Here is an 18,587-nt window from a genome sequence, read left to right as displayed (position 1 = left end):
TTTGGGTCTGTACTCCATCTATTGTTGATATAAATGCATAAACTTCCTCCCCATGTTTTACTGCTGAGAGTGCTGCTCCTATCAGCCTGGTATGTTGCTGCTATTAGCTTAGCAGGGCTAAGGGCCAGCTCTCACTGAACACAAAAGCACAGCAGTCTCTCACTTCCTGTTTTGATATGATGTTCAGCCTGATGCATCCAAAATTATTTTCCAGAGAGTGGATGTTTGCCAGCAGAATCGATGGTAGAGGTGTTCTGCAGGAGTTAGCTTTAGCCCGTGTGCTACCTCCCCTAAGGCTTCCCCACTTCTGCTTCGACATACACCGCCATCATCGGAAGTGGCTAGACATCTTGTTGGGTATCGGCGCTGAGCGGTCCTCACCCTGTGTGTGCAGTAGTCCAAGACTTTCCAGCTAATCCCTTATGTTTGAACCCACAAAGTCCATGCTCTGTGCTGTATACAGTGAGAGCAGGTTGTGTAGGTCGTAGGACTTCCTTTCACAATGAATAGCCTATTCATCAGTGTGTTGTCCTCTGTATACTCACCATGAGTTTGGGCAGCTGCAGCCAAGAAGGGCGCCACCATAATTAACCAAAGACCCAGACAGGCTTTTAATTCTTTGAAAGCTTGACTCTTAGCCTTGTACACACTAACAGGGAAAAAAGTTTTAGGTCTTACTCATAGTTTCTATCTGATTTCTTAGACTATTTGTCTGATTTAGTGCTCAGCTGGTATGTTGAATGCCAGAACAGAGATGATGAAGTAAAGTAAAGCAAGCTGAGGCCATAGAAATATGCAAACAAAGACTCACAGCCACAGCTAACCACTTGAAGAGCTATAGCAGAGAGATAGATGCCATTAAACCAGATTATTTTCACTAAACCATCCAAGGTGTACTGTCGGTGGCAGAGGAACACCTCTGCCCCCTACCAAGGTTGGAGACAGAGCAATACTAGAAGAGCAGATGGGAGATGGATGCAACACATAACAACAGTGCTCAGTGGCTAGTGGATCTGAGAGGAGACCACAGCAGCCTCCCTGAACAAGACGCAGCAACTGTTAGAGTGACAGACATCCAGAAAAAAGTCTCAAATATGAAGCGTTAGACAGCATCAGGCCCTGACATGATTCATACCTACTGGCTAAAGAAGTTGCCTGCACACCATGAGTGCCTGGCAGCACAAACACACCCAGCATGGCTAACAGAAGGCCAGACAGTCCTGATCGCCAAGGATCCCCACAAAGAACTTATCCCTAGTGATGTGTCGTTCTGCGTCGAGGCTTCAAAGTGTGTATCGAGTAATTGAAAGAGACTTTTGTGAAGCACGTATCGAGGCTTGTGTCAGTGACATTCGAAGCCTCGCAAGCCAGCTGTACCATGTGACTGATTCAGGAAACGATTCAGGGGTTCAGCGTAACAGGAGGAGGGGAGGTGAAAGAGCACAGGGGCGCCTAATCAGCACTGTGCCTCTGTTATTGATCATATCACATGCACAGCTGTTAAATGTAGAAAATGCAGACTAGAGAAATACCCCCCCCCCCCCCCTTTGTGTGACGCCCCTATGCATTGCATATAGTGCATACCCACTTCTTGTGCCACTGGTCCTGTGTACGGGTATTTTCTAAAGCAGGCGAAATCATTTCAAACATAAGAAACTGCCTGAAGCTCAGCACTGTGGCAAAACTCTTATTTCTAAATAAAAACGAATAAATAAAATGTCAATAATGAGCACAGTTACAAACCAAGTAACACAATCACATACACATCACAGCTCTCTCCCGAATTTATTTCCACTTTCCCTCCTGACCCCAACATTGTATCATAAAGACAGAAACCACATTAATTAGTTCAGGAGTTATTTATTACATCACAAAAATCATTTATTCTGTTCAAAGCTTCATGCCTTGGTGTGATAATAATCAGTCTGCCTGTTTTACATTGACTGTCCACTTGATGGCGCAGTAGAGCAAATGAAGCCCCATGAAGCTTCGACCCATGGGTTCACTGATTGAAGGGAAAGCTTCATGAAGCTTCATCTCACCATCACTACAAATAAAGACAGAAAACCCCCTTTACAACCAGCTGCTGACTTTCCCAACAACAATTAAAATACATAAACAGTTACACATCAACATTTATAATTAAAACCATCACCCAAACATCTCCATAACCCATATCCACAATAAAACCATGTACCCCTACAAAACACATTAAAAAAATCCCAAGCAACTCCCCCACCCTGTTTCCTCCTTGGTCTTTCCTGGAACCTTTAAATAGTGCTCAGACCTCCGGTTTACCTGAACACACCCTGGAAAGACAAAAGAAGAAACAGGTGAGTGATTGCTACACCACAAACCCACTTGCACTACATCAGCAGCCATATTGGCAATCACTGCATAATTTCAATACCCACACTTTTCTTAACCACATGCCGGTTACATTTGTGGCTAACACTGGTTCTTTATTTTACAGCATCTGTCTGCCACACACCGAGTAGCTGCTCGAGTGCCTGGAAGACAGAATCATACTAGTCATTAAAATACTCAATAAATAAATAAAAAACTATCAACTGCAGATGAACAGTATCTGAAAGCCGTGTCCTCAAAAAACAGGAAGCAGTGTGGAAATTACAGAAATCTTGACTGAGTTCAAGCTGTGCTGAAGAATAAAGGTAAATAAAGAATAAATAAATAAAGAATAAGTTTAAAAACTTTACAAAAGCTAAAATGCAGTGGTGGTCTAGAACTCCCAAACTTTTATCACTATTTCTTAGCCAATAGATTACAGTATATTTCAAGATGGATCAAATCAAGCCCTTTAGACAGCCCATGGCTGGATTTAGAACAAACACTCTGTGGAAAAGTGAAAATCTCTGACTTACCTTTCATTAGCGTCAGTATTAAACATCATAGCGGTTTTAAAAGTCTTAACATAAACACCTCTCTGACAGCCTGGTGGGAATTCTTAAAGATAACAAAGTCTTCACTTATCCCATGTGAACTGACACCCATTTGGAACAATCCAGATATATGTCAGAAAAAGACAGTACTGAACTTCTCAACATGGCAAGAGAAAGGAATAAAGAATTTAGAACATGTTATTCACGATGGGACCTTTATTTCATTTGAAGAACTTATTTCCAAATATGAAATTAGCAATAGCAAATTTCTCGAATACCAGCAGTTGAGGTCTATCATACAGGCAAGGTTTAATTTAAATAATTTAAAATTAGAAACCCCTGTACTGGTAACAGAATTTCTAAATCTTTATACCCCTAAATTATTATCAAAAATATATAAGTTATTATTAAAAATTAATGATTCAATATCCCTCCCAACTACAAAATGGGAGCGAGATCTTTCCATTAACCCAGAGGAAAACTTCTGGACACAGATATGTTTAAACACTTTCAAAATGACTAAAAGTCCGAATTTACAACTTATACAATACAAAACTCTCCATAGAATACATTATACAGGACACAGGATGTTCCAAATGGGCCTCAGAGACACAAATATATGCACCCACTGTTCAGGCAACCATACTGAAAACTATATGCATGCAGTTTGGTCTTGTACACCTGTTCAGAGGTTCTGGCAGAGGATATGTGAGGAATTATCCACATGTTTTAATTGCGATATCCCAACATCACCAAAACTGTGCATTCTAGGTGATTTAAGTGAATTAAACATGGAAACAAATATATCACACATAGTTCTTACTACCTTATGCATCGCTAAGAAAACTATCCTCATGAATTGGAAATCAAAAAATGATTTATGCGTTACTCACTATAAGAATCTACTTTTAGATCACATTAGTCTGGAAAGAATGTCTGCCACCTCTAAAAATCAACTGGCAAAATTTGAATCTCTCTGGTCCCCACTGATCAGCTCCATCGCATGATGGGGGTGACGAGCTGTGGTCTGGTTTCATGGCGCACCCGGTAGGTGGCTGGGGGTGGGCCGGGGGGGCCTGGGTGTCTGATGGCTCTGGCCTGGAGGCGGTGGCTACCGTTTTGTGGTTTCTGTGTCCGGGCCCTGGTTGTTGGTGGTGGGGACTTGGATGGTGCTCTTATGGTCGTGGGGTGTGGGGCTCGGGGTCCCGTGGTGGCGGTGCTGGCCCCGTCCGGGTGGCCGGCTTCCTCTGTGGGGGCCGGGGTGCGGGGGTCGGGGCCCTGGTGCCCGGGGTTGCCCGTTTCCTGGCTGGGCCCCTCCCTGCGCTGGAGGGGTCTGTGCCCCCTTGGGCGCGCCGCCGTGTGGGGTGGGTTGGCTGTGTCGGGGTGTCTGGCTGGCATTCCGGGATTCTGGGTGCCCTCCCCCATGGGGTGGTGGGGCGCTCAGGTGAGGGAGCAGCAGTTGCCCCACACGGGGCCGGTTGGTTCTGACTCAGGACCACTGTGTGCGTGTGTGTGTATGTGTGAGTATGTATGTGGGGGTGTGTGTCTGTGTGTGTGTGCGTGTGTGTGCGTGCGTGTGTATGTGTGCGTACGTGCGTGTGTGTGTGTGTGCGATATTTGTTGTCCTTTGTATGCATGTGGGGTGTGTGTTGTGTCCTGTTCGCAGTGGGGGCAGTGGGTGCCGGCCTGGAGTACGGTGGCGTCCTGGGGGTGCGGTCACTTCAGGCCCTGGACCTGCCTTCCCTGGGCTGCGGGGGGGTGTAGGGAACTGGGGTGCCTAGTGAGCCAGTAGCTAGCTGGCTCTCTTCCTCCGGGGGGTAGTCCTCTGCCTCCCGGTCATATTTATCCTGGCCCCTCCCCTCCTCCCACTCAGTTTAACATCACATTATGCACACATAGGTTCTCGGGGGTGGGGGGCTCGTGCTGCAGTGAGTAGGGCCATCACCTCGGCTCTGCTCGCTGTGCTGCGTGATGTCCCACTCCTCCTTTTTTTTAATTGCATTATACAGCTCACAACACATCATAGTACATATAGGGCCTTGGGGGGCAGGTGTGTCACACAGTGGTTAGTGGGTGGCACTGCTGAGGTGGCCCCACTTGTCTGTTCACTGCTGCCTGCACCTCAATTTTATTTACATTTTAGACATTGAGGGCCTTGGGGGGACAGTGTGGATGGGCGCTGTTATTCAGTGCTCATATTACATCTGTCCCTCCAATTTTAAAAGCACTGTAGTTTTCACACAGCCATACACATTCTTCTCAGTACATACATTCACATCACCCCCCCAACACGCTGAGTGGGAGGAGGGGGCGGGCGGGCCTTCTCACACCCCGGTTCCATGCACCCCGCCTGGGATGGGGACTGGCTCATTGTTCGGGGCTGGGTTGGCTGCTTCCCTGGGTTGCCGCTGGCTTGGTGCTGGTACCCGCTCTCCCACATTAGGTGTCCATGTATGTTACATGTGCGTATGCATGAGTGTGTGACTGGTGCATGCGAATGTGCGTGCGTGTGTATGTGCGTGTGTGTACATGAGGGAATGACTGGTACGTGTGTGTGTGTGTGTACGTGCGTGCTTGCGAGAGTGTGTGTGTGTGTGGACAGCTGGGCCTGGGTTGGTGGCTTGCCGAGCCTTGGCACCTGTGGGACACGGAGGGTGGGAGTTACCCCTCCCTACCGCTCCACGCTGCTCCCCACTGGTCGTCACTGCCGCCCCTGGGGTGTGGGTGCCCGTGGGTCCCGGGATGTGTGGCCGGATGTCTCGGCATGGTTTTTGGCCTGCTCCCTTGGCGGCCGTGACCTGGGGGTGGCTTGGGCCTCTTTGGCGCGTGGGGGGGCCCTGCCGGGTGTCGGGCTGCTCTCAGGCGCTTGGGGCCTCGGGGGCCGCATGCCTGGCTCGTGTTGGGGGTGCCGGCCTGCCGGGGGGGGGTGGGCTGCCCGTCGTCTCTGGCTCTCTGGACTCTAGCCCCTGGATTGTGGGGGTTCCGTCTGTAGCCTCCCTCCTTCCTCTTCTGGGGAGTGTACGCGGTTGCCATCGGGATGTGTGGCCCCAAGTCTTCTGAGCTCCTGTGCTGTGGATGGCCTGGGTCCCCTGGGTCCTTCCCTATCTGCCTCTGGATCGCGGGGGGCATGGTTGCAGTTTCTCGCCCTCATTATCGAATACATTGCATGACAAAGGCGCATACACACACATCACTACAAACAATAAACTTGTGTGTATGTGTGTGTGTGTGTGTGTGTATATGTAGGTGCATATGGGTGTGTGTATGGATGTGTGTGTGTGTGTGTGTGTGTGTGTGTGTGTGAGTATATCAACCCCTTTTATTTTTTTATTTTTTTTATTTTTTTTCTATCTCCTTTCTTCCTTTTCTCCCCCCCCCCCCCCCCCCTTTTCTCCCCCCCACCTCTTGTTCTTGCCCCTTCCTTGTTGCCTGTCAGACTTGGCATGAATAACTAAATAAAAAGATAAATAAATAAAAATAAAATTGCAAACATTAACAAGAAGAGCCTATAGGAAACATATAGAGCTGTTCTTGTCAAAGCAAATATGTTTGGTACATCAGTGCATTCGGATCATCATTCCGATTGTGAAAGATGCCAGACATGACAGGCTAAAAAAAAAAAAAAAAAAAAAAAAAAAAAAAAAAAATACTCAATAAATAATCAATAAATATTTAAGAGTTCTCATTTTTGAGTATGTCAAAAGTGATGACTGAAAATAAAGTATAAATGTGTCCCAACATTTAATACCAAACAATACATATTACTATAAACAAGTAATGAAAAACCTCTTCTTTACATATAGTCAGGCAGTGGAAGGAATACTTTGAGGATATCCTCAATCCCACTGACACACCTTCCATAGAAGAAGTGAATCCCTCATCACTGGGGGTGAGGTCACTAAGGTAATTAAACAGCTCCTTGGTAGCAGGGCCCCTGGGTTGGATGAGAATCACCCAGAGTTCCTTAAGGCTCTGGACGTTGTTGGGCTGTCTTGGTTGACACACCTCTGCAAAGCTGTGTGGAGATCTGGGACAGGGACTCTGGATTGGTAGACTGTGGTGGTGGTTCCCATCTTTGAGAGGCGGGATCAGAAAGTGTGCTCCTATTATATTCTTGGTCATGAAACTGTGGACCACTGCTTTGTCTCAGTGATATTCAAGTGTGTGTGGGAGTTTGCCCAAACATGTCTATATATGTTGTGTAGACTTAGAGAAGGTCTACACAAGGTCTCCTCCAGCTCCAGATGAGCTGGAGGAGGTGGCTGGGGAGAGGGAGATCTTCAACTGCAGTCTTCCTTCTGAAACTTTCATTAAATTCATTAAATCTCTTCAGTGATTTATTTTTTTTTTTGAAAACCGTGTTTGTGGCTGTTGTTAACAGCTCTTAACGTGTGTGTCTGGTCATGTGTGCAGCTGATCTCAAGATCCTGTGAAAAGTTTTCACATGAAAGATTAAGAAAATCTGTCTGGGATCATCTTGTGTGGATGACCTGTGTATTCAATATAACCTCTAGCTGAAAGCAAAGTCACACGATGTGTTCATATAGAGATGATTTCAGAAAATCTGAGGCTTGCTTTTGTTTGTGTCCTCTGCAGGAAGCTTGAAGAGAGGCGGCACAGATTTGGACCACATTATGAGGCATATAGTATCCAGCTCACCCCAAGCTTCTTCCACTGAGTAATGATCTCTTCCTCTTCCTCTCTTCTCCACTTGTTACTTATCTATTATTTAAAGTTGGTGTAAACTGTTCACAGTGCAGTTGGTTTATCTTTTGGGGAAGAATTAAACAGTTAAAAAACATTTTATTTTCAAAAACAAATTCATTGAAGACTGAAACAATATCTGTCAAATAAAAGACACCAACTTTAAATATTGTTAAAATGGTTGATTGGAGTATTTAAGACATAAAACAGATGAAATATAAAAGTATAGAAAAAGAAATCTTGGAAAAGATTTCTTAAAATGAGAAGGACCACAGGAAAAACCCTTCAGAGATGGTGCTGAATACATGGTGGGGGGGCACCTGTATTTTGTAGGAAACTCATTATCTGGTTTCACCACTTCAATGGAGAGATGGAGGACACTGACAGAAAGACAACACAGATAAAATGAGAATGAGAATTAACACATTGATTTTGCCATTCAGTGCAAAATAGACATAAAATATAATAAACTATAATCTAAATTCTGAGTAGTCAAAAGTTTCAATTGTTACAGAAGCACAAAATGGACAACTACATTTTGTAGTCAGTTTCTGTTAAATAAAATAGAACATTCCCACTTCTTCCTGCTCTTGTCGGAGACGGTCGCACTATCTCTCTCTCCCTGCCCTCCCCATCTCTCCGCTTGCTGCTTGCTGTGAGAGCGTCTTTTTACACACTGTCCGAATAAGAACAAGATTGAAACATGGATCTGGCAAACTGGGCATTCTCCATCATTGATCGAATTTTTTCCACTATGAGATCCAGGACAGGGGAGCCTGCGTGTCCGAGTGGAACAGACCCGGTTGGATACGTCATCGACTCTTGGAGCTCGTGGAGACCGGTGTGCTTCTCAGCCCTTGGAGTGGAAGACGTGGAAGACGCCTACATATTCGGCTTTTTGGTAGCGGTATCTTCTCTGTTTGGGCTCGGTGGATACCTGCTTTACTGGCAAATTAAGAAAATCTGGACGGCGGTTCGACATCTGCAGAGGCTGCCGACCCAGGTGGAAGGGCTGAGCAGAGCCGTACAAACTCAGACTCAAAGCCTGGTGGACCTGAGCCGCAAGATTAGCGGGCTCGCAGGCGAGAGGGGTTAGATCAGGAGATATAGTTCGGTTCTGCACAGTGAGGACGGCAATCAACGAATTTGGAATATTGGATTTTCGAATGGTTTCCCAGTAAGACTGAAGGCTGTTGGAAAAACAAGCAGCCTGTTCCAAAACAACATTTGTTATCAGGAATTCGGCTCCCCTGCCGGCCTTGGGTTGGCAACCATATCTCTCTCCAGGGCTCTGTGTGCGGCTGCTCTTTCCCCCACTCCGCGTTGTGATTTGTGAAGCTGGATCTGGTGTATCACGGCCGCTGATGAAATTCCACCACTATCAGCGAACTGTTTTGGCTGGAACCTGGCATCTGGCTCCACAATGCCCCCACCTCTCGTCTCCGTCTGCATCCCCTCCTGACCTCACCTCACCTACCGCCGCTGTCCTAGCTTTACATGTGCAAATGCTTTGCTAAGGTGGTTTTTTTGGACCCTGGTATAGTGCTCTTTTGAGCACTGTACCAGATGATTTTTTTTTAACCTAACTTCCCCATGATGTGTTGTTTTCTCCTCCTGCCAAAGGTAGCGCTGCAAGTCGGCTGCATGACCCGAGGACACATATCCCCCCATGTGTGTTGTGTTTGTGTATTCTTGGATGGTGTTCTGTAACTGCAATTTCCAATGTGTGAACTTGTTCACCCACATGGCAATAAAAAACTTCATTCATTCATTCATTCATTCATCCATCCAGGCTTACATTTTATTCCACTTATCCAGGGGCGGGTCATGGGGGCAGCAGCCTAAGCAGAGAAACCCAGGCCTCCATCTCCGCTGCCACCTCCTCCAGCTCATCTGGGGGACAACTTGGGTATTCCGAGGCCAAATGAGATATATAATCTCTACAGCATGTCCTGGGTCTACTCTGGCACCTCCCCCAGTAGGATATTCCCAGAACTTCTCACCCAGGAGGTACCCGGGAGATATCCGAATCAGATACTTGGACTATCTCAACTGGCTCGTTTGGATGTGGAGGAGGAGCAGCTCTACTCTGAACCCCTCTCAAATGAGTGCACTCTTTTCCCTACTGCAAAGGAAGAGCCCAGCCATCCTTCAGAGGAAGCTCATTTCCACCGTTTGCATCCATGATCTCATTCTTTCGGTCACTACCCAAATCTTGTGACCATCGTTCCTCACTTGTGAACAAAATCTAGAGATATTTAAACTCCTCCACTTGAGCCAGCAACTCATCCCTGACTCAACGTGGGCAAGCTACGAACCATAGAGAATGACTTGGAGATGCTACAGTGGTGTGAAAAAGTGTTTGCCCCCTGCCTCATTTCCTGTTTTTTTGCATGTTTGTCACACTTAAGTGTTTCGGAACATCAAACCAATTTAAACAATAGTCAAGGACAACACAAGTAAACACAAAATACAAGTTGTAAATGAAGGTGTTTATTAGTAAAGGTGAAAAAAAATCCAAACCATCATGGCCCTGTGTGAAAAAGTGATTGCCCCCTAAACCTAATAACTGGTTGGGCCACCCTTAGCAGCAACAACTGCAACCAAGCGTCTGCGATAGCTTGCAATGAGGCTTTTACAGCGTTCTGGAGGAATTTTGGCCCACTCATCTTTGTAGAATTGTCCTAATTCAGTTACATTAGAGGGTTTTCGAGCATGAAAGGCCTTTTTAAGGTCATACCACAACATCTCAATAGGATTCAGGTCAGGACTTTGGCTAGGCCACTCCAAAGTCTTCATTTTGTTTTTCTTCAGCCATTCAGTGGTGGACTTGCTGGTGTGTTTAGGATCATTGTCCTGCTGCAGAACCCAAGTACGTTTAAGCTTGAGTACAGGAACAGATGGACTGACATTCTCCCTCAGGATCTCTTGGTAGACAGCAGAATTCATAGTTCCATTTATCACAGCAAGTCTTCCAGGTCCTGACGCAGCAAAACAGCCCCAGACCATCACACTACCACCACCATATTTTACTGTTGGTATAATGTTCTTTTTCTGAAATGCAGTGTTCCTTTTACGCCAGATGATGGGACACACACCTTCCAAAGAGTTCCACTTTTGTCTCATCGGTCCACAGAATGTTGTCCCGAATGTCTTGGGGATCATCAAGATGCGTTTTGGAAAAATTGAGACGAGCTTTAATGTTCTTTTTGCTCAGCAGTGGTTTTCTTCTTGGAACTCTGCCATGCAGGCCATTTTTGCTCAGTCTTTTTCTGATGGTGGACGCATGAACGCTGAACTTAACTGAGGCAAGTGAGGCCTGCAGTTCTTTGGACGTTGTTGTGGGGTCTTTTGTGACCTCTTGGATGAGTCGTCGCTGCGCCCTTGGGGTAATTTTGGGCGGCCGGCCACTCCTGGGAAGGTTCACCACTGTTCCATGTCTTCGCCATTTGTGGATAATGGCTCTCACTGTGGTTCGCTGGATTCCCAAAGCTTTGGAAATGGCTTTATAACCCTTTCCACACTGATAGATCTCAATTACTTTCTATCTCAATTGCTCCTGAATTTCTTTGGATCTCGGCATGATGTGTAGCTTTCAAGGATCTTCTGGTGGACCTTACTGTGTCAGGCAGCTCCTATTTAAGTGATGTCTTGATTGGGAACAGGTGTGGCAATAATCAGGCCTAGGTGTGGCTAGGGAAATTGAACTCAGGTGTGAAAAACCACAGTTATAGTATGTTTTAACAAGGGGGGCAATCACTTTTTCACACAGGGCCATGATGGTTTGGATTTTTTTTCACCTTTACTAATAAACACCTTCATTTACAACTTGCACTTTGTGTTTACTTGTGTTGTCCTTGACTATTGTTTAAATTGGTTTGATGTTCCGAAACACTTAAGTGTGACAAACGTGCAAAAAAACAGGAAATGAGGCAGGGGGCAAACACTTTTTCACACCACTGTAATTCTCATACCTGCTGCTTTACACTCAGCTGCGAGCTACTTCAGTGCAAGCTGGAGGCTTGGAAGCCACCTGATGAAGCCAACAGGACTGTCTTGTCTGCAAAAAGACGAGACGAGATTCTTACGTCACCAAGCCTTGGTGCTGAGTCCATAAAAACAGAATTGGTGACAAGGGGCGGCCGTGGCAGAGTCCAACACTTATTGGAAACAAGTCCGGCAACTCTCTCTGCAGTTGTCCAGGGAATGAATGGGTCATAACGGGGCCAGACACCTCATACTCCCACAACATCCCCCACAGGATACCCCAAAGAACGCATTTGAATGCAGCAGCGCTAACATCCAAAAGTGGTTAATGGTATGCCGCTGCTGCAGCTGTGATACTTGCCGATGCTGAAATGGCCAGGCGGCCAGTACACCACTGGTTGGTAAGCCAATCTTCCGCATCTTTGCACCAGTGCTCCAGGAGCAATTTATTTCTTTATTTATTTTGTGGGAGCAGCATCGTCAAAAAGTTTGGCGTTGGTCATAACTCCAGAATAATGTGACCTAGGATGTTCAAATTCACACCATAGTGACTGACTAAAAGCCCCCTCCACAGACCTGCAACAGCACCACCTCTCTGCTGAGCGAGCTGAACCACCTCCAGACAGCATAAGGAGAACATCCAGCATTATAAATGCCGGTCCAAAGCTCCAGGTCCTGACAGAATACCAGGTCATGTGCTGAGGGGCTGTGCAGGGGACCTTGCTGATGTCTTCAACAACCTGACATCTTGCTGAGTCAGGCTGAGTCAGGTTGTTGTCCCAACATGCCTCAAAACCATCACCATCGTCATCCCTGTCCCAAAGAAGTCCTCACCCACCCGTTTCAATGACGCCTGTCCGGTTGCACCCCCCCCACCCCCCCCACCCCCCCCCACACACACACACACACACACACACAAACACACACACACACACACACTCCAAGTGAACAAACTGTAAAAAAATCTTTTTATGTGAACATGCTTTCAAGAAACTTTGCAGTGCATGCTACTCTGCTTCTTCTGACTTTATGAAATACACTACTGGATTCCTTAAACCATTTTTTTTCATTTTCTGTCATAATTTTCTTTTTCATCTCATGGCCCCTCCTGATGTATTGATTTGTATGGCTGCATTAACCCAGACATTAAAATTCAATTTTATTTATAAAGCACTCAATCACAATAAAACAGTCACCTCAGGACACTTAACCCTACAACAGGTGTGCTGCTGCTGCTGGCTGGTGACAATGTGGAGCTTCCAGAAACTGATGATTTAAAGTAAAACTCTGAACGTAAACTGCTCCACACCAGGTTATGTGTTGGTCATCAGTTACTATCCAGCAGTTAAAGAGAGAGACATCTTTATGTGACTGAAAACTCTGACTTCAGACTCATACCTTCGTATCCATTTATTGTGCCTCGTGGCATACTCCTCAGTTTGGATCTGTTTGCTTGTCCATGACTGATTTTCCTCTTTCTCCTCTGGAACAGCAACAATGAAGATGGTCCTGCAGCTTGATGAGTCTGTTAAAACTGGAGGAGGAGGAGCTGGCGGATGAAGAGAAGACTCTTTATCAGTTTGTTGTGGTATATACAGTATAAAGTGTATGGTGTATATCTCTGTGTATTCAGGATCAGCTTTGTTTCAGTTCTTCAGTGAAGCTTTGTGATGTTTACTTTGAGAACATGGTGTGGTGACCTTTTTCACTCTGTATGTTCCTGCTAGTTTTCAGACAGCAGATTGTTTGAGAGGTCAGCAGTGTCTGATTTATTGTGGTGGTGAACTTGAGTAAAGTTACATCCTCAGCAACATATAACTTTTGGTTGGGTAAGAGGATGCTGGTCTAACCATTTCCCTTCTCATGCTTAGGTAAAGTGTAAGTACCCCCATAATTAACTACCTGAAGACAAGGGTTGAGTTAGATAGCTGGTGGACTGAACTAAAGTTTATCATTCCTGTTTGAAACCTGGCTTATCTCACTTAAAGAAACCAGTCAGTATGGGTTCCTTCTCTGGAGACAGAATCAGTGAACAGAGCACCTTTGGTTATAAAGTGCTGGACAGGACTTGTTGTGGAAAAGAGCCACTGTGACATTTGTGTTGTGACAACAGGTGACTTTGGGTTGGGATAATTTGTTGCCTTGTTTGGGTGATGTTTGGAGGTAACGTGGTCATTCTTGTTTTGTTTTTGTTTTTTTAACTTATTAATTAGTAATTACTAAAAAGCTTTGTAATTCTGAAGTAATCCTTTTGGTTTACAGCTGTTGGGCTCTATTTATTCTGTGTTGCTCATGTTAGATTTTCCTGTTTCACAGGAACATCTTGGAGTCTCTGCTTTTCCTTCTCTCTATTTTCTTCCTGATTTTCAGTAGGAGCTGTGCAGAGGTTTTGATGTGTGTCCAGAGGAGTCACTGAACTGAGTGCTGGATAAGTGGGCTCGGTGTCTCTTTCTTCTCTCCAGGAAAACTTTTGTCTTGTGCTGGTTTGGGTTTTGTTGCTTTTTAACTTTATTTTTTGCACGTATTTGAATTTATCTGCTGTGCACTCACCATATTACTAATATGTATATTTGATATTAGTGTGTCCTTTACACTGAGCTTCACACCATTCTCTGCGTGGTCTCCTTTATTTTGTCTGAACTGTGAGACACTTTGTAACAGTGCTGATCCATGGTTTGGTTTGGTTTGGTTTGGCTAACTAACTCATTAACTAACCAATAACCTCTGTGAGACTTTTTACATTAATGTTTTTTTTAAAACACTTTTAACAATAAATGAGCCATTGTTCTATAGAACCTGACTCTTTGTAATTATTACCAATGGAGGATCATAGATCTATGGATCTATGATCCTCGTCAGCTGATGTTACCTGACTCTGTGTCACATGTTAGTGTGGACTCACAGCTTCTGTGGCTGAACGCTTCCATCAAACAGGAATATTCTGGAAGCTTCATGTGGGTCAAAGGTCAGAGCAGCAGGAAGGCGAGATCAGAGCTTCCAGAGAAGATGAGCTTTTGTAATCATGAGCTGATTTTTAATAGAGTTTGAATGAAAGTGGAGTCAGTTTGATTTCTGCACACAAACATCATAAATGAGCTTCAGACGAATCATAAATCAGCTCAGAGCCTCCATTTAGAGCAGGTCAATGTATGAAAGTATGAAAGTTCATGTTGAAGGCCTTTCAGGTATTCATAAGGTGGCCCTTAGGAGCAGTGAATCTGTCCCTTCTGAGTTTGATGAGACTACACCCTGAGGTCAGAGCAGGTCCTCTTCCAGCTCAGATACTGAATGAAATGCTCTGAAGGAAGGAGCAGCTTCTATTCCTGCAGCAGGACCTGAAAGTTTGTTTTTAATAGAGGAGGGAGTGAACTCTGTCAGTCAGGACCTGATAGACTGATGGTTCCTGAGGGTGCAGCAAACAGCAGGAGGAGGACAGACAAACAGCACGTTACACTCCATCAGAGGAGGATGGCTCAGAGGTAAGCAGGGTCACCACGTGGGTGCTCTGAGGTTTGAAGTCCTCCTCAGACTCCAGCAGTGACTCGAGGCCTCACCGCTGGGGCACAGTTCACTCTGCTCATGAGTGAGGTCATTAATGTCACTGAGAAGACATTAATGGAAACTTTACACCTCACTAGAATCAGCTTCCTGTGTGAAAACAGTTGATCTTTGAGCAAACACTGATCTGACATCCTGTCAGCTGACACAGCCTCTCACACTGAGAACCGTACAATAATTATGCAGTGCAGAGATTCACACAGTTCTGATAATTTCACACGCTATCTCAGTTATGAGTGTGTGGTTGTGTTGGTGTTTGAAGGTGGCAGTCCACATAATCCAAATAGTTAAACTCTTTATCCTCTCAGTGCTCTGTTTCAGTATGTTTACACCATACAGCGGTCAGCAACACTATGCATAATTTATTTATGTTTAAATATAAACTGTTATGTCTAATTATAATTCAACTACAAGGCTCTGTCAGTGTGTCAGAATCATAAAGTGTTTGATATATCTATATCTATAGACAGACAAAAACAAGGTCCAACATTTTATAAGAAACTCAACTAAAGCAGAACGTGAGCTCTGAGTGCTGATTCAGAGGGTCTGAGGACTGCTTCATCATGCCCTCAGACAATAAATGTTAACTGTATTTGTGTTATATGCAAATATTATCAAATTTTCTCTTAGGAAAGGGTGCAGTGTGTTGTTGCGTATTATTTCTTTGAACAACTGCCGTGGGTGAAAGGAAGCCGGTGTGATAACAAGAACTGGTGGGATGTGGTTTCTTTAAGGTCAGCTGCTGCAGTTTTAAGTAAGCCGCAGCTTTTTGACGATCTATATCCTCCTGAGACCCGAGCTCCTGTTTCTGATGCATTTTCAGTTTCTCCTAGATATTTGTGATTAGATGGACCTGAAATGTATATATACTAAGCTTCCTCTTTGAACAGGAAGTTGTATTTTGTTACATGGTTGTTACATACATTTGTGAGAAAAAAGATGTCCTCAGATGTGGACACTGGGATTATATTATAACATAATACAACAAAAACAACATGACTTAATAAAGTATAAAATACTACTGAGCACAATGAAGTATAAGGTGCAGCAAAGCCAAAATGTAATGTCCTCATATGTGGATGCAGAGTCTCAGGAGGTTCAGAACAATGTATTAATTAGCTTATTTTTGTGAACTCAATCATATAATTTTTTAAAACTAGCAATAGGACTATAAATGTTATTGCTCTAGTGGAAGGTTTGATATTATGTGTCTTAATGAATGCATAACATTTAATCTGAGGTCTCCAGACTATAGCAGCTGGATAGTGTAGTGGCAACATTACGGACTTTGGAGTTAAAGGTCAGGAGTTTGAATCATCACCCGGATGCGGTCCACGTCAGGTGTTGAGGAATCAGGGCATACTGATGATAAATGGGCTGCTGGAACTAGAAGGAAATGCATAAATCCAACAAGATGAAAATTGGGAACTGCTGGAATGTTGCTCCTCATGTATCCCTGAGGATGTGGGACCCATGGATTCTTCAACATCCAAACTGACAGCAAAACAACTCGTTGCTTGGTGTACTGCAGTTAGAGATCGATGAGGTACAGGGGGAAGCATTTGTATTATAGGCTTTACTTCCATATTTTCTTGGACAACATAAATGCCCCACCCCTGAATGGGTTTTTTTTGTGGCTTTTGCTAAAAAGTACCATTGAAGTCACATGACCTTGGTGTAGTTTTTTTTTAATCTTCAGTCTCCATGTGATTGCATTTAGACTTCAAAAATCTAAATGCAGCTATGGTTCAAATAGCAAAACCTCTGTAAGAATGACTGAATTATCTTTTAATAAACACATGCTGTATGTTTGACTTGGACTTCAGCAGAGATCAGACCTGCACGTTATTTAAACAGGGTACCAAAACCTCTTGATTATGAGACTTCCGTCTTTAATGTGGTGACAGGCTGCTTTTAAGTGCTGAAGTGAAAGTCTGCTGCTCACTCTGATCTTCATCCAGCAACATGGAAACTGCACCTGTCTCTCTGCTGCTCGGTGAGTCACACACACTCCTCCTACACTCATTCATCCAATCATCCAATCATTCCAGCTCCCACAGGGATCAGAGGGAGTCCAGGTGAAGGACAGATACTGATAAACACAGAGTTTTCTTGGTGCTGAAGGAGGGAAAAACAGGAAGTCAGCTCGTTCCTGTAAACAAGTGTGAAGTAGAGGCAGCCGATCCAGAAAATGAGAAAATGAAGTATTTCTATTTGTACGTTTAAAAACTGTCACTTTTATACAGTTAAAGATGTTGTTCTCTGAAAAGGTGTGCTTAGAGGAACTTGCTTTTGAAAATGTTGCTGTTTTTTTTAATAAAACTCCTGGCATAAGGGCGTTCAAACCTATGCAGAGCAGTAGTGGGGACAGAGCACCTACTTGATAAATCCCACATTTGATGGTAGAATAGAAGCAGAATAGAAATCCCTTTATTGGTCCCACAGTGGGGAAAGTTCAACGTGGTAGTGGCAAGGTATTATACAGGACACAATAAGATAATTTAAACACAATGAATATAAAAAAATAAAAATAAAAAACAAAATATAAAAATACAGGAGGTAGAGTATAAGGAATGATAAAGAAAATCTGATAAAACTGTATACACTATGTACAGTATAGACAGTATAGACAATATGACCAGTGTAGATGATATGTACATAGTAGATACAAAAGTAGACACTCAAGTCTGGGAGCAGTGCTGGTTAAAAAAAAAAAAAAAACTTGTATAATTAGCTTGAAGTTGGCCTCTAGATTTGTTCTCCACATTCCCATTGAGTTCCTGATCAAGGTTATTATCATTAAGGATATTATTGTAAACGAATGACATAACAAAAACTAAAATTGACAAAACATTTCCATTAACTGAAATAAATAATACCAATAATTAAAAGCAAAAAATGATAACTAACTAAAACTATGTTGTGGGTTTACAAAACTACTTAAAACAAACAAAATTAGAGATAAAATGACCTTAAATTAAAATTAAAATAAACTTTCACCAGAAATCCATATGAAAATAGAATTAATATGATTATATCACATCATTCTGTGATCAGACAAAACCCAACTTCCACTACTAGCAACAGAAGACAAAAAAACAAAGAACAATTTTGAAAACAAAAAAATGCACCATGTGAACCACAACACTTAAATTATCTAGAAAAAAAAAAATCTAAATATCAAAATATCTTTTCTTCTGGGTCTCAGGAGGATAGATAATCCTCTTAGAACAGCTTGTTTAAAAATTTGGTGCTATCAGCTGCAGTGAATAACAGAAGGGTGGGACTTTAATGGGATTATTTTTTACAGCTGGAGCACCACAGCATCAGCCTCCATTCATCTTCATAAGGTAGTGAGTGACGGGCATCATGGTGTGCCCCTTGATTTCCTAACATTTTGGGCAAATCTATTATGTTGCAGTTTGCACCAGCTAACGA

The 18,587-nt window shown here is 43.9% G+C and overlaps 1 protein-coding gene across 1 annotated transcript in view; it reads left to right on the top strand.

The window, feature by feature from the left end:
* LOC115775675 (uncharacterized) overlaps positions 1-14,365 on the top strand; it is a 30,321-nt gene extending 15,956 nt beyond the window's left edge. Inside the window, exons 8-9 of the mRNA XM_030723151.1 lie at positions 7,497-7,578; positions 13,084-14,365. Coding sequence (XP_030579011.1) covers positions 7,497-7,578; positions 13,084-13,111 — 110 coding nt within the window. The 3' untranslated portion in view covers positions 13,112-14,365. The remainder of the gene's footprint in view (positions 1-7,496; positions 7,579-13,083) is intronic.
* Positions 14,366-18,587: the final 4,222 nt, after the last annotated feature.

This window comes from Archocentrus centrarchus, unplaced genomic scaffold (genome assembly GCF_007364275.1).
Source record: "Archocentrus centrarchus isolate MPI-CPG fArcCen1 unplaced genomic scaffold, fArcCen1 scaffold_24_ctg1, whole genome shotgun sequence".
Taxonomy (NCBI): domain Eukaryota; kingdom Metazoa; phylum Chordata; class Actinopteri; order Cichliformes; family Cichlidae; genus Archocentrus; species Archocentrus centrarchus.
This window is presented reverse-complemented; position numbering and strand designations above follow the sequence as displayed.